General features: G+C 30.6%; 1 protein-coding gene across 1 annotated transcript; it reads left to right on the top strand.

Moving 5' to 3' along the window:
- Window positions 1-6,827: 6,827 nt before the first annotated feature.
- Window positions 6,828-13,479, top strand: LOC129965998 (progranulin-like). Its single transcript, XM_056080326.1, has 3 exons — window positions 6,828-6,945; window positions 11,569-11,673; window positions 12,846-13,479. Exons 2-3 carry the CDS (start codon window positions 11,583-11,585, stop codon window positions 13,361-13,363), a joined length of 609 nt encoding a protein of 202 aa, XP_055936301.1. The 5' UTR covers window positions 6,828-6,945; window positions 11,569-11,582; the 3' UTR covers window positions 13,364-13,479.
- The last annotated feature ends 1,377 nt before the right edge of the window (window positions 13,480-14,856 follow it).

Consider the following 14,856-nt stretch of genomic DNA (forward strand, 5'->3'; position numbering starts at 1 on the left):
TTTTTTTTTTTGCTGGGAAGGGCTGTTATATGCTATAGGTGGATCATTATTTTTAAATGTGATCTTTATTACGTTACCATCACAATGCCATGGGATACTTATCAAAATTCATAGAAAAAGACTGCATATATTTCAGATAATCATAACTGCAGAAGCAATTAAAAGAAGCCATTAATTTTCTTGGTACGGCATTTGCTTTTTTCTCTGAGAATTGTCCGAAATTCCTCCATAAGACATATATCTGTTAAAATAATCATGTGAATGTGATTATGATGCATGAAAAATGCAAAAAGTTAAATAAATGAAATTCTGTCATATAGTTTTTATCAACAAAATCATAGAAAAGTGCCAACTTTTAAGCAAAATTCATCGCTTTATTTGAAGATATATTAACTTGATGGCTCAAAAACAGAAACTGCCAAATTAAGGAAATTTTGTATGCTATTTTGGCATTAAAATTGTAAATTTCTATCAAATTTTTTACCCAATCGATCGATGGTTAGAAGTCCAAATGTATAATTGTTTTTGTTCACTGTACTCAGATAATTTAGACGAAACTAGCCTTAATTTAAAAACATATGAAAAAGTCGAAGGAACGAAATTCTTATTTATTTAAGAAGACATGGACTCTAGCAAACTACTGATTTAAAGTAATGAAATCTTTATGCCTATATTAAAGAATATGTATATTAAATATTAAAATATTCAAAATTTGAAATGAGCTGGCGAAATAACTTTTATTTTGTTCCTTATTATTGTATTAAAATAACATTTACAATAAAAATGGGTGTAATTTTACAATCCCATCTAAAAGTTAATTTTTCAGAAATATTTTTACGTGTTCGCATTGAATTTTTGTATGCATTTTGTGTTTCTTGCTAATGAGAGATCTTACGCAATCTATTACTACTTACGCAATACGGAATATGGATATTCCCCAAAGGAGTAATTATTGGTGGAACAGAGTGGGGTTTAGAAGCCCCGAGCTTTAATCTAAGGGGATATCATACAGGTAAAACTTTAGAGTGCTTATATCATTCTTTTAAAAGTCATATGTGGTAAGGGAAGCATAAAAAAAAAAAAAAAAAAAAAAAATCGTATCATACTTCGAGCACCATTAACGTTTGCTATCTTGCAAATGAATCCTGAAAGACAAAGGAAAAAAAATCAAAATACTCTCCCCTCCCTCCCCCACACGAGTGCCATTTAATTTCAACCCCTTTAAATCATTCTATTTGCTACTTTCTCTTTCCTCCTCTTCTTAAATAAACAAAGAAATCTTTAGAACGGTATAATAATGTTAACATCCCATTAAATCTTTATTTATCCTTTGCATTATGCTTTTATATTAATTTCTTTTTGTTTTCTTTAAATCGAACGCCATAATTTTTTTTTCTGTAAAAAGCCTTTTTGGTATTATTTTGGAGTAACTAGATCAAATAAATGGATTTTACAACGACTGATATGAAAATAATGGTGTCGGGTTTCGTTGACTTCGTATTTGGCCTGTTGTTTTCTGGTGGATTATCGACGGAAAAAAGGAATCCCTATAATTTTAATTTTTTTTTATAATCAATTCATTGTAACGAATAGTATGGAAATATTTACTCCGGGATATTTATAACCTTCTAACATTTAAATTATTGGTTTAGGAGAAATTTCAAATCATCTTAACATGGAATATATTGAAACCAAACAGAAAAGTGTTACTCCCTACCTATCTTAATTCAATCCTTCCTCTCATTTAGCTGTGTTTTTCCTCTATAACAATAAATCAATCCAATCATATATGACTAGGAAAAAAATTGTCCACTGCGTGATCAAAGATCTCAAAAATTAGCTACCCGAGGGAAGTAAAAATGTCTCTTTTTCAACAGTATTCCTACTGTATTAGACAAAGTATGAAAGAAAAAGAATATAATATTTGTTGATATAGTTTCTGCACTGACCGAGTTTAGTTTAGTTTAGTTATATTAACGTCCCGTTTGAAGCAACACTAGGGCTATCGTAATTTTGAACCGCGGTCAGATGACGAGGACGACACCTGAGCTGGCACCTCCCTCTCCACACCACACCACACCAGCGGGAGGACTCTGTACTGACCGAAGCAAAGATTAAATGATCTTCATATGGCTTGAAAAAATCGATACTTTACTTTTACAACAATCTATAGTATTTTGAATTTGTCTGTAACTGATTGTCTTATTTTCGCCGTCTATACTTCTTTATTTATAAAGTATTCGAGAGTATATTGTAATGATAATAAATTTCGAGTTCCAATCTTGTTTGATCCAGCCATTTTAGACTCCTTGACTGAATCACATTGCTATTGACGATTTTTTGAACTACGTGTATCGCAATGTGATTACAATAGCTAAAAAAAGCTAGTCTGTGTATAAAAAAGCCACAATTGCAGAATGCAGTATTTAAGCCCACATGATACGTTTTCCAAAATTTTGGATCAAGTCCACAGCGAAGTTTATCTCTCTATCTACATAAGGATAAGCAGGATAGATAAAATTTGGCGTATGATTATATTGCTTGTATTTCTCATATGCACGGAATCTTATTTTAGCTCGATCATCTTTCATTTCTGTTATTTGTCAATCCATATGCCCGCATGTATAATTAAGAACACGTACGTAATAAGAACGCGATAAGTTAAAGAAGCAACTAATTAAAAGAGGGGATTTTACAATATTTCACCAAAATTGTTGGTATTTGCTTAAATTTGGAAGACATTTGTCGCAGGATTAATTTTTTTTCTTCTATGTAGCGAACAAAAATAACTTTGCTTCGACAAATAATTTTTTTTACCACTGATTAAAGTATCGCGTTTTATTCTTAAATAATAATTGAAATATTTCTTTTGTGCTAAAAATAAAAATAAAATTTGTTTTTGATTCATAATTCTTATGCTTTCTTCATTTTTTTTTAATGAAATGTTTCCATAAAAGCAAAATGGATGTTCAAATTATCAAAAACTTCGAAATCATGGTATTTCGTTTTGTTATATTAACGTCCCATTTTAAATGAACACTAGGGTTACGTTGGGACGGACCTCGTACTTTTGAACGCCGGTCAGACGATGATGACGATACTTAAACTAGTACCTTTATCTCCAAACTTCCACACCACAACAACAGGAAAACATTTGGCTCCGATGAATTTACTGTGTACCAGATCCGCTTACACGACGGTCCTTTGCTGGATTTGGGTCTCGAACTTGAAACTCGCCGGTTCCGAAGTCGGGACCTTATCACCAGGCCATCGCAGCCCATGGAGTTTGGATTCCCGAAAATTACCTTTATATTATGAAACTGAACACAAACTATTGCATAAGTAAGAGAAGAATATTCCTTTTGCATTAAAACGCAAATAATAAAATTTATGCAAAATAATTCAAGCATTTTTGTTTTTGTATAGATCAATTGATTTAGGTATATTAGTTATTTCTTTATCAGTTACGCACAACTTGGATGTCTATTACTTTAATTGCAGTCAATAAGGTGAATCAGTTCAGCTGTTGGAAGAGTTTCGTCTCTATTCAAGGAATTGACTGTAAGGCTTTTCCGAAGTGGATTCATTGTTCACTTCGGAAGGAACACTTGGTTTAAATCGATGGGCGTGTCGCCATCTTTTGTTGTCTGATAGGATTTTCATTACTCAAAGACTCACAAAATACCTACTGTCAAACCCAAATCAATTTCCGAACAAATAAATGAATCAAAGTGGCCGTGTGATCGTGAATAAATGACGTGGTGTGAAATAAATGACCGTGTGATGTCGTTAGAGGATAGAAAATAATAGTTGATAAGGCTTGCTATTCATTGATCTAAATAGAATAACATAAAATGCAATCTTTGCAGTTTTTTACTGTAGGGAGGAAGATAGGAATAAAAAAAAAGCCTAATTCAGGCTACGAAATTCTTGGGGGGTTTTTATTAGAAGCTGAACGTCTTTGGTCATCAGCTGGTTTGCTGGAAGAATTGGTTTTGTTAAATTTCAATTAAATTTCTTTTGCAAATTTGATGTTCATGGTTTTCTCACTAAGCTGTTTTTAAACATTAAATGTTGACAAATTTTAGAGCCAAATTATTTTAATATAATTTCTACTGTTTTGTTTATTGTGTATATGAATTTTCATAACGAATCGAATCCCATGACATTATAATGCCATAAAAATAAAAATGTTTAGATAATCTATTTCATATTACACATTGCCTTTTGTGATAATGTAAATGTAATTTCACGTTTCAATACTGGATATTAAACAGAATCTTTCTCTCTTAGTTTCAATAATGAAAGAAAATCACATGATTAAATATTTGATGAAGCAATGAAAGTGATTAGAATTCCATTGCAGAAAGTTTACTAAATTAAAAAAAAAAGCGTAATAATTATTTCTGCGCAATACTATTTTCTGGTGATATTACGGAAACATCCCAAAATCTAGTTTGACAATTAATTAATTAAAATCTATATTAACATTTAAAAAACAGCTTAGAGTTGCAAATAAATACTCCGCAAAATATATTTATATTAAATTTGATGCCTCTAAGTCAAATGCCTTATTCTGTAGAGTGCCAACACACATACATACTGACACACACATACACTTTTATTGCATTTCATATACTGTATTGGGATCGCGAAAGTAAATGGTGACCTCTACAGGGGTTCTTTGTTAATAAATTAAAAGAAAAGGATTCATTAGATAAAATGTTCAACATAGGTTTAATGGGGAAAAAAATTTATAACAGTACAACAGCACACTTTCTTGAACAACAATGCGCGAAGCGTATACAGTTTCAAGAAGAAAGCTTTTTGAGTATTTATATTTACTTAAAATACTGCAAAAGTTTGATACTGATATTATGTCAACATATCATCATATTATCATTCTTTATCATACTTGTAATGCCTTACGGATAAAGGAATTGTATTCTATTAAACTTGTGTAGAATATTTTTTCCGATGCACTCTGTTCTATTATTGAATTCTCTGATAAAAAGTCCCCTGTAGCTATTGTTTATAGTCAACTCTAAAAAATGATTTCTTTCTAACCTGCATGTAACATTTGTCTAAGGATTTTTGAACCATTCAGCATATTTGACATGATAATGAAAAATGAAAAAGCATCAAAGGAAATATAAAGAATAAAATTATAATCATAAAACAATTTTTCTTTCTAGTATTAGTTTTGGCAATTTAGCTTAATATAAGCCCACATTTGCGTATCATTTCTTTTCTTCATCTAAATAACACTCAGATTTGATTATTGAAAATATTTATATTTTTATTTTCCCATTTACGAAGAAGACAACGAGAAAGTGAAATGATCTCCAAGAAATTGAACAATCACATCCCTTAGGTTTTGAGTTTGAACCCCGCCAGCCGAAGACTCTCCGTGTGTGTGGTGGCTGGCGCAAGTATAAATCTGTCGTGGTCATAAATTCCTCCATGTCGAGGGTAATACCACTGAAGGCAGTGGTTTAGAGATGATCGATCTCCGATTCAGGTCTAAATTACGATCTGTGGATGAGTGAATGATATGCATGAATGAAGTCCTCCCCATAAAAAGGGTTGTGACGCATAAGTAACTAAATCGTATTCTTGGCCCTAGTTGGCGCTACTGAAAAAACAAGAGACGCTCACTCTGCTTAAATCGCTGACAGATAACTGTCAGTGGGCTTGTAAAATGCCAAAAGTCACAGCAATAACACAGAAATTAAACTCGAGATTTTGACTAATTTCCGCCTTTTGGATCACTCTGAATCCAAAAAATAAATTTTCAGAATTATGTCTGTCTGTCTGCGAGCAAGATAACGCAAAAATTGTTTGAGCAAGATGGATGAAATTTGCTACGTAGTCTTTACATCAAATTACTAGATTTCTATAAAATTCTGAACGAATTCTATTTGTAGGAAGTTTGTTTGTCTAACTGTACGAGTGCCAGTGAACACGATAATTTCAAATGCAACAAATTAGTTAGATAAAATTCGGTACATAATTTTCTTACAGATCCATATGAAATTTCTGGAGCATACCGAACAAAAGATTGAATATTTTTCTGCCTGTATATTCGCCTGCATGCAAATACAATAGCCCGAACACGCAATGTTTTAGATAAGTAAAATTCTATATGTTACGAAAATTGTATATAAGTATCAAATTTTGATAGCATTCGATCGAAAAAGGAGTCCAAATTGCTACTTGACTTCCTCATTATACAACACAAAAGCACAAAACGCTCATATGAGGCACTCTGAAAATAGAAATGTAAGAACTTTTGGAAATTACTACGTTGCACAAGGTGCAGAATCCTTATTTGGGAACGGGGAAAAAAAGGGAGGGGATAATTTTATTAGGAAGTGCGTGAGAAAGTTTCAGAAACAATATTCCCGATAGTTTTACAAATCATTTTACACCTTCTAAAATATTATAATACATATAATGTTTGAAATGGCAAAGAAAAAGCAGAAACAGTATTCATAGCACTTACTAAACATTCTTTCATATCTTATTAGTTCTGTTTTTGAAATTTAAATTTAAGAGTTTTGAACAAAGTCGTCATAAAATCCTTTCACATAACATGTGTGTTTTAAATACATATTAAATAATACTCCTTCGAAAAATTCTAGGTTTAGAATTTCTAATATACTGATGTTTTTTTTTCAGCTTTAAGAATTATTTTACAATGCAAAATAGTCGTGAGCAAAATCTGTATCATCAAATGTTGAAGAAGATAATTTATAATTTCTTGACAACAGTTTATTTCTCAAAGACAGTTATGTAAGATATGACCTTCCTGGCAAGTAAAAAAGAGAAAATCAAGGCGGTTTGTTATTTTTTTTCCCTCTTTCAAACCAGTTTATTAAAGTGACGGCAATCCGTGTTTGCAAATTTTACCCGCTATATCGTTTAAAGAGGATCACTTTTCAGGTGAGTTTTGCTTCTTAAGTGATATTTAATCTTTGTGATTAAGTGTCTTATATTACATCGATTCTGTGCAAATCTGAGGAGATAGAATTTCTCAAATTTGATTGCTGAATAAATCGTATATAGTGTTACCTTATTTGTTTAAAAAAGATACTCTTTATTCCATGTTCCCATAAGGGTTTATTTCAGTGTGACATCTTGTGTTTATTCTAGCTGATATTCCTGATGTAGTTTGGGATCTAAATAATTGAATAACTAATAATAAAGTAATTTTTAATAATTAATTAATAAAAATTTTAAAATTGCTTTAATTTAAAGTTTAAAATTGCTTTAGTTAAAATTACTTTAGTTAAATCCTTTTATCAGCTGAAATGCTTTTTAATTATTGTATTTTTTTGTGGATTATATAAAATTACATTGTTACATTTACAATGTAATAAAATGTGTAAAACAACTGAATCAGATGAAAATTGAAGAAAGAAAAATAATTGATGAAAACTTGAAATAAATAAATCATAGCTTCCTTTTTTGTTCTGAGTCGTCATAACTGTTTAAAATATACGCTATTATGAGCGTTGTCTAATATTAAAAGGAGTCCATTTATGTAACTTCAGAAACATATGACTTGCATAACTGAGCAAGTCATTTCAACACAGTGATAATTGCATTGCATTGTGTCTGAAAGATAAGTCATTTTTTCCCAGCAAATTTGCCATTAAAATTCAATATCAAGCTGGCTTGGAAAATTTCACTTATGTCATGCAAGCATTCTGAAAAATAAAATCGGAAAGCAAAGGAATAATAATTATCATTATATCATATTAATAATTATCAATCACATCAAAATTATTAAATGATAATAATTTTTTTGAAGGTAATGAGAAAGTTCACGACTATTATTTTCTTGTTATTCATCGGGTGATCCCTCAAGTACAAAAATGAGAAGGTGCGGCATTAGTTTCTATATACTCCTGCAGGTATAATACTGACGGTGAAGTTAGCTAACGGTTTCCTTCGGCGGTGACGGGATGTACCTGTTTATAAAGGTTCAGCAAACGAAAGGCTCGTAAAGGGTTATATGCAGTATTTCGGTCATTCAGGTTCATTGTTGATTTTGGTGAGTGGGTTATTCCTTGTAATTTTATCCGATAAAGTTAATTTTATCATTATTTTACTGTGGAATTAATTCAAGGTCGTTTGATAAATAGTCATATCCATTGTATTAATTTAATGAAGAAAGGTGCTGGAGAAAAGGAATTATTAGGAATGAATAAAAGATGCTACTCTGAATTAGACAAATGCGCGCAGCTATGCTTGTAGTGAGACAACGATATCGCTAAATTTATTTTCCTGAGCTTGATTATAATAGTAATCAGCAAAAAACAAGCCTTGACATTTTCTTGCAATCCTATGTTTCAAAACATATTGTTTTGGAAGTTTACAGATTATTAAAAGCGACTTTAAAAGTTAGGAAATGAGAAATGAATGAAGAGCTTTCCCTATTTAACCCGATTTACAATATTTATCCAGAATATAAGAATTTTTAATATCTGACTGAATGCATTTCGATACGGTATAACCGTTTTCAAGCAATAACTCCCAAATGTGACAGTTTACGAAATTTTATTTGGAATCTTACAAAGCAATATTGAATATCTCTCAAGTAAAATTTCATTTCTTTTTCGCTGTTATCCATGATGACGCAGCTTGGCGAACATCTAACGACAGGCAAACTTTCCGTTAGCTTGGCGATGAGAAAGCATCGTGATCTTAATTCGCCTCGAAATGGTTATCGTTAATGGATGGCTGTAAGTAAATCCTTATTAAGTGCATCATCTAGATATATGGAGGATTTTGAAATTTTAATCTATGTAGATAGCGAAGTTAATGGACAGTGAAGCCTTAATAATAATACGATTATCTGCAGCAACGTTCAGTTTTCACTTAAGAAGTTTCGCAATGTAATTAAGGAAAAGGCTGATTTTACTTCCAGTGATATTTTCCTCAGAGATGTTATAAAACTGAAACACTTGAGTGGGCAAAAATGTCCGTTTTAACTTCTTTCTTTTTTTTTTGCAAAACCACGAATTTTAGCAATTAAATTAAAATAATCAATTGAAATGTTTCTTTATTAGAGCTAATTTTTCTGAAACTTGATTTTAATCTGTCTTGTACTTTTGAAATAGTCATAAAATATGATTATTTTAAAAGAATAAAATTGGTAACGCGGAAACGACATCATCATCATCATACTTTTAAAATAGTCTTTTTTATTCTCCGTCGTAAATTAGGAGGAAGTTCTGTAATCATAAAATAATTTGGCCTCTGGTTTTGACAAATCCTCCAGTTTCTGATCTCCCCGAGTCCCCCCCCCCACCAAAAAAAATTATAATTACGTATGTCTGTCAGTTTGAAAACAGAATAACTAAAGTATCTATTGAGCTGGAGCAATGAAATTTGGTTTGTAATTTCAACCCCAAATTTGTATATTTCCATCAAAATTCTATTGAAATCCATAGAAGAGAAATTTTTTTGTTCGTATGCATTCAAACAAAACAGGTAGAAAACACGAAGAGCTATATGAATGAAATTTAGTAAACAGATTTTATATCCCAATTATAATTGGGGAATTAAGTTTAGATCAAACAGGTAAAAGTGGAGTGTCATTTTCTAGTTTTTGTGATGTTATTGTGTATATGAATGCGATAACTCATGAAAATAAGCACTGCCATTAATAAAATGTGGTCATGTGATGAATATAATAGATCTTCCTAAAACTTTTCTAAAATGCATACTTAAATTTCTTCATTATATTACGAAGTACAAAACACTCCATACTGTGTCATTACATGCAGCATCCGTTGGAGGAAGTCTCACGCTTGCGGATCGTCATGATTTTCAAGGGTTTGCCATTCTCCAACGATGTTATACATTCAATGAATGAAGAGGAAGACTCAACAAGAACAGAAAAGAATGCGATATATTGTCTAATCCTACATGACAATTGAGAAGGGCGGGTTTTTATATCTGCTGCATGAAAATATCATTATTATATTAAGTACTTTTAAGATCAGTATTCGAAAAAATTCGGGAAATCTTATTGTTGTAAGTAGTTAAACGAAATTAATCTGCTAATTTTTTTACGTTAATATTGGTTTCATTAAAATTCTTTTGATTATTTCAAATCGAAAAATGAATTAACAGAAAATAGATTAGTTGTAAATAACGAAGAAATTGGAAATATGGGATTAAGATGAACAGAATGAACACTGGTATTCATAATAATGCAACACTATTTCTCAGAAAATAGCATTACAAGAATTAAAAATGGAAGCATTTATGCCATAGGGAAACAGTTTTACTTTTATTTTCTCTAATCAGACGGCAGCTTCTATCTCGGAAATGTATCGACTGACTTATGCAATGATGCCCGTATGATGCATAATTCTCATGAGCATGAGAATCATGGGATTAAATCGCACATTTCGAGAAAAAGTCGTTTATGCAGAATGTTACAGAAAAAAAATTTAATGCTACATATTTCCAAGATTTTTATTTATTATTACGTTTTCTTTGGTTCAAAAGAATGTAGTTATCAAATTTTAACCAATAAGTAATAAATTTCGTGGTCGCCAATTTAGCTAGGATACAATGACTCACGGTTACCCAATTGTAGAATTTTCACGTGTATTTTTAAAAGGAAGTGTTTTGTGTATGTGTTTCGGCGTCTAGAGGACAGAGCTATTACATTTGCTCAGATACTTTTGAAAGCAAAAATGCGTACCATGAAGTGCTTTTTTTGAAATTTTAATAAGAAATTGAGGGAAATTTTGAATTTACCTCTATACCTTCTGCAATCTTAAAACACAAATTTAATTTTGACACCAGTTTAAAACTAAAAAAAAAATTGTCATTTTATGATATCAATTTAATCGCTGTTCACTTTTCCTCCAAAATATTGATAATTTTAAAAAAATATTTTTTTTGCAAGATCTTTAACAATAGATTCATTGTTACAATGAAATTCAAACCTTTTTCAGTATTTCATAAACTGTTTAATCGCATAATTTTCTTCCATATCTGTGAGTTAAGGAATAAAGACGCTGATAATTATATGAACTGTTTACAAGACAAATCAGAAAACGAATTTCTAATTCCGTAAAAGACAATGTGCAATTTGAAATAGATTACGCACACACTTAAGATTTCAGCAGCGCTATGATGTCATGGGATTCGACTTTATTATGGCTGACTACTTCTGTGTTGACAGAATTATTAAATCAATTTACAGATAAGATATTATATTTAAATTGAATACAAAATATGTTCTCAGTGAACCAACTAGGGACCAAGAGTGGTTGATTTGATGCAAAATGACATATTATTTATTTGAGGTAGCACAAATATTAATTTTCCTTGCTGATTTCACATGACCAAAATTCTCAACTCAGCAAATTAGATAGCATTCATAGCTTTAAAATTTTTAAAAAAATACTTAGCTATATTTATTTTTTAAATATAAATTACAAACTTTTCCGAGTTACAGAATATTTTCTAGAGCATACAATGCACCGAAAAGTTTTTTAATAAGTTTATTTCTACTAGTTTTTTTTCGTTTATATATAGGTATCTTCATCATCATGATCTGTATTTTGACAGTCCTGCTGTTGATCAGCTCACTGGTTTCTGCATCTAACCTCTTTTGCCAGGATTCCAGTGCATGCAAAGATGGTGAGTATTTATAACATCTAAAGATATATTAAATAATAGTAGTTTTAAAAATACGTTTTTTTGTGTACTTCACTTCCCCCCTCGGATGGCAATTCAGTTACGGAGATGAGGTGATTTCTGTATGGCGGCAGATTATCGCTTCTCTGGTAGATATGGTAACGGTGGCGGGCAGAGTTATCACTTATCTATGATTGGACGCATCTCATTCGGAAAAGGCTATATCATGCCTAGTGACTGACATTAAATGTCATAGCTATTGCTAAAAGGTCATTCAATTAAATCCGAATACACTCGATTTGCAGAGGTCTTCCTATATGGTTATTGTGTACTTGAAATTAAAAATTATTTTTCTTTTAAGTAACAATCTAGGAATAAAAAAAGGGGGAAAGCTAAATAAGTCTATAGGAATGCATTAAGTGAATGCAATTTTATTTATATTCGGAATACACTACAATTTTTAATAAATGTTTAAATCCTTCTCTCTTATGGTGTTCACTACAGTCTTAGTTGATATATCAAAAAGTTCTCAGTGGCCCATGAATTTTGTTTGTATTTCAAACACCATTTTTTATAGAAAATTTATATTTTGCATTTTAATGTATCTATAAAATTGCTATCTTAAAATTTTCTTTTTCTTACTTACGGCATTTTAGTGTTTAATAAATCTTATAATTATTTATTTCAATATCAGATTAAGATTCAATTAAAGATTTTTGTAAAATTTTTTTTTTTCAAAATTACTACAAGTTGGCACCACTTATTTCAAAGAAAAAGAAAAGAAAATTAATTATTAACTGATAACTTAGTTCAGAAAATATTAAATTCATTTTGTCATCAAGAACATACATATGTGTACATTTCAGAACGCCAGCGCAAAAGTAACCGAGTGAAAAATCAGTTATAGAGTTTCCATCTTTACAAACATGAAACAAGTCTAATTAAGTAAAAAAGATTTTTTCAAATTTTTTAAAAATCTTTTGTTTTTTTTCTTTAGTGTAAATTAACAAAAAAAAAAAAAAAAAAAGACCAGATAATTCAAAAGATTATATCAATTGTTCTTGTAATTTCAGATCTTGGAAGTTTAAAATCAGTGCTTTTTCCTCTTTTTCAATTCAACATGTTTAGTTAAATTAGCTGTACTGCAATTTCATTTACAAATATTTCCTTTTCAGGGTGGAAAAGTTGCGAAATTTCCAGTGGTGAACAATGGTGTTGCAAAGAATCAAAATTAATGTGCGACGAATCCAATCAATGTTTGTTTCTGGTACCTTATTTGCCGTTTATCCAACTGAGACCTGGTGCAACCGAATTTGAGTCAAATATCTTTTCAGAAGAAGATAAAATATTTTACAAAAAACATTCAAGTCGAAAAAGTAAATCTACACTTAATCATTTGTTAGGTTTTCACTGTGAGTACCTTAACAGTCAGAAAGCTATCAAAACACTGAAATATGAGACAAACATGAAGACAAATGCCACAGATATTAATTGCCCAGGCAGGAAACAGCGGTGTCCTCCTCAGAATACTTGCTGTTTGATAGGGAAGCAAAAGTACGGATGCTGCCGGTATACGGAAGCAGTTTGTTGTTCTGATTTAATTCATTGCTGTCCTCCTGACACAGTGTGCAACCCAGAAACGATGCAGTGCACAAAAGAGAACACGTCTCGCAAAATGGAGATACTTCGTTGAATCTTTTTTATGTACGGACTATTTTGTATTTCTTTAACAAGCTGATTTCAAACGAACATGTTAAAACAAAATAATAATAAGAAGAAGAACTATATAATTTTAAATTTTTTTTAAACCAAAAGAGTTTTTTTTTAAAGAATAAGCATCTCATGTTTATGTTAATAAAGTTTAAGTGTATTTTTGGAACTCATTTTCTTTAGAAACTATTTATTTCAAAACGAATACAGAAAAACCTAGATGGATCGAAAACATTTGTTATTCGAAATGTACTTTCTTGTATAAAAAGAGGGAAGAAGACACGAGAGAAACAAAATGTAAATTCGAGATTTGACGAATCTCCACATTTAAGATCTTCCAGAGTTCAAAGTACATATTTTTTGTCATATGTTTGCTTGTCTGTGATAAAGATAACTCAAAAATTCTTACAACTAAACGTATGAAATTTGGCAGCAGGTTTTTACATCAATTTTGTAGATTTCTATTAAATTTTGAGCAAAATGGCTTAAGCAGAAGTCTGTTTTTGCAGCAGTTCGAATGCAAATTAACACGATAACTGGAAAGCAAAGACGGTAAGACAAATAAAAATCGTTTCAGAGATTTCACTTCTATAGTGTAGGCACCTATCGAAGTTCGAGCGAAATTCAACAAGGGCTCACCGTCTGTCAGTCTGTAAGCATATAAATGATATAACTCAAAACCGCAGGGTCTTAAAAATATCAAAATTGCTATTCGATTTTGTGACTACAATTGTAATCTTGTGTCGGTTGAGAAAGACGCGTTTAAAATACAGATTCTATTTTTGGATATTATAAATCGGATGTCAGAGATGAATCGCCAAAAAACTCCCCAAGGATCACATAGTTGATTCAGTAAAAATGTTAAACTAAAGATTAATATTTCACAATTATTGTATGCCAATGTCATGTAAAGAATTTTCTAGGATAATACCTTTATTAGACAGTATATTTGTAAAACGAAAATTTTGAGGGGTCTTTCTCCTCAGAAAGTTTCGAGGGGGTCACTACTGCTAGGTTAAATGAGTTATTCATATGCAATAACCTTTTACTACACATCGATGCATCTTCTGTAATCCTAAAAATGTGATTTTAATTTATTTTTCAAAGAAATTAAGAGTATCTTAGGAAGAAAGTTTTACAATTCATTTCACATACAAAACATTTCAGGATTACATATGTTAATAAGATACAAAATAAAGATAGAAGTTTATGATTTAACAAAAAAAAAATCGTTATCCATAGACGACTCATTTTACTTTGGTTAATAGGAGTCTAATTTTAATTAAAAAAAACTAGTAAATCGATAAAATTAAAAATTTTGATGAATTACTTCGAAAATATTGTTTGATAGTTTGTATGTAATATTTGCTGTTATTCTAAAAATTTTCCAGGAAGTATTGATCATAAGGACTACTTTCAAAATTGACATTAAGAGATGCGGAACCCATTTTCGGTAATATCTGATTCTTAACCAGT

This window comes from Argiope bruennichi, chromosome 4 (genome assembly GCF_947563725.1).
Source record: "Argiope bruennichi chromosome 4, qqArgBrue1.1, whole genome shotgun sequence".
Taxonomy (NCBI): domain Eukaryota; kingdom Metazoa; phylum Arthropoda; class Arachnida; order Araneae; family Araneidae; genus Argiope; species Argiope bruennichi.

Coding starts and splice junctions, on each gene's coding strand:
- LOC129965998 (XM_056080326.1), top strand. CDS start 11,583: ATGATCTGTATTTTGACAGTCCTGCTGTTGATCAGCTCACTGGTTTCT. Junction 11,674..12,845: donor TTCCAGTGCATGCAAAGATG/GTGAGTATTTAT, acceptor TTTCCTTTTCAG/GGTGGAAAAGTTGCGAAATT.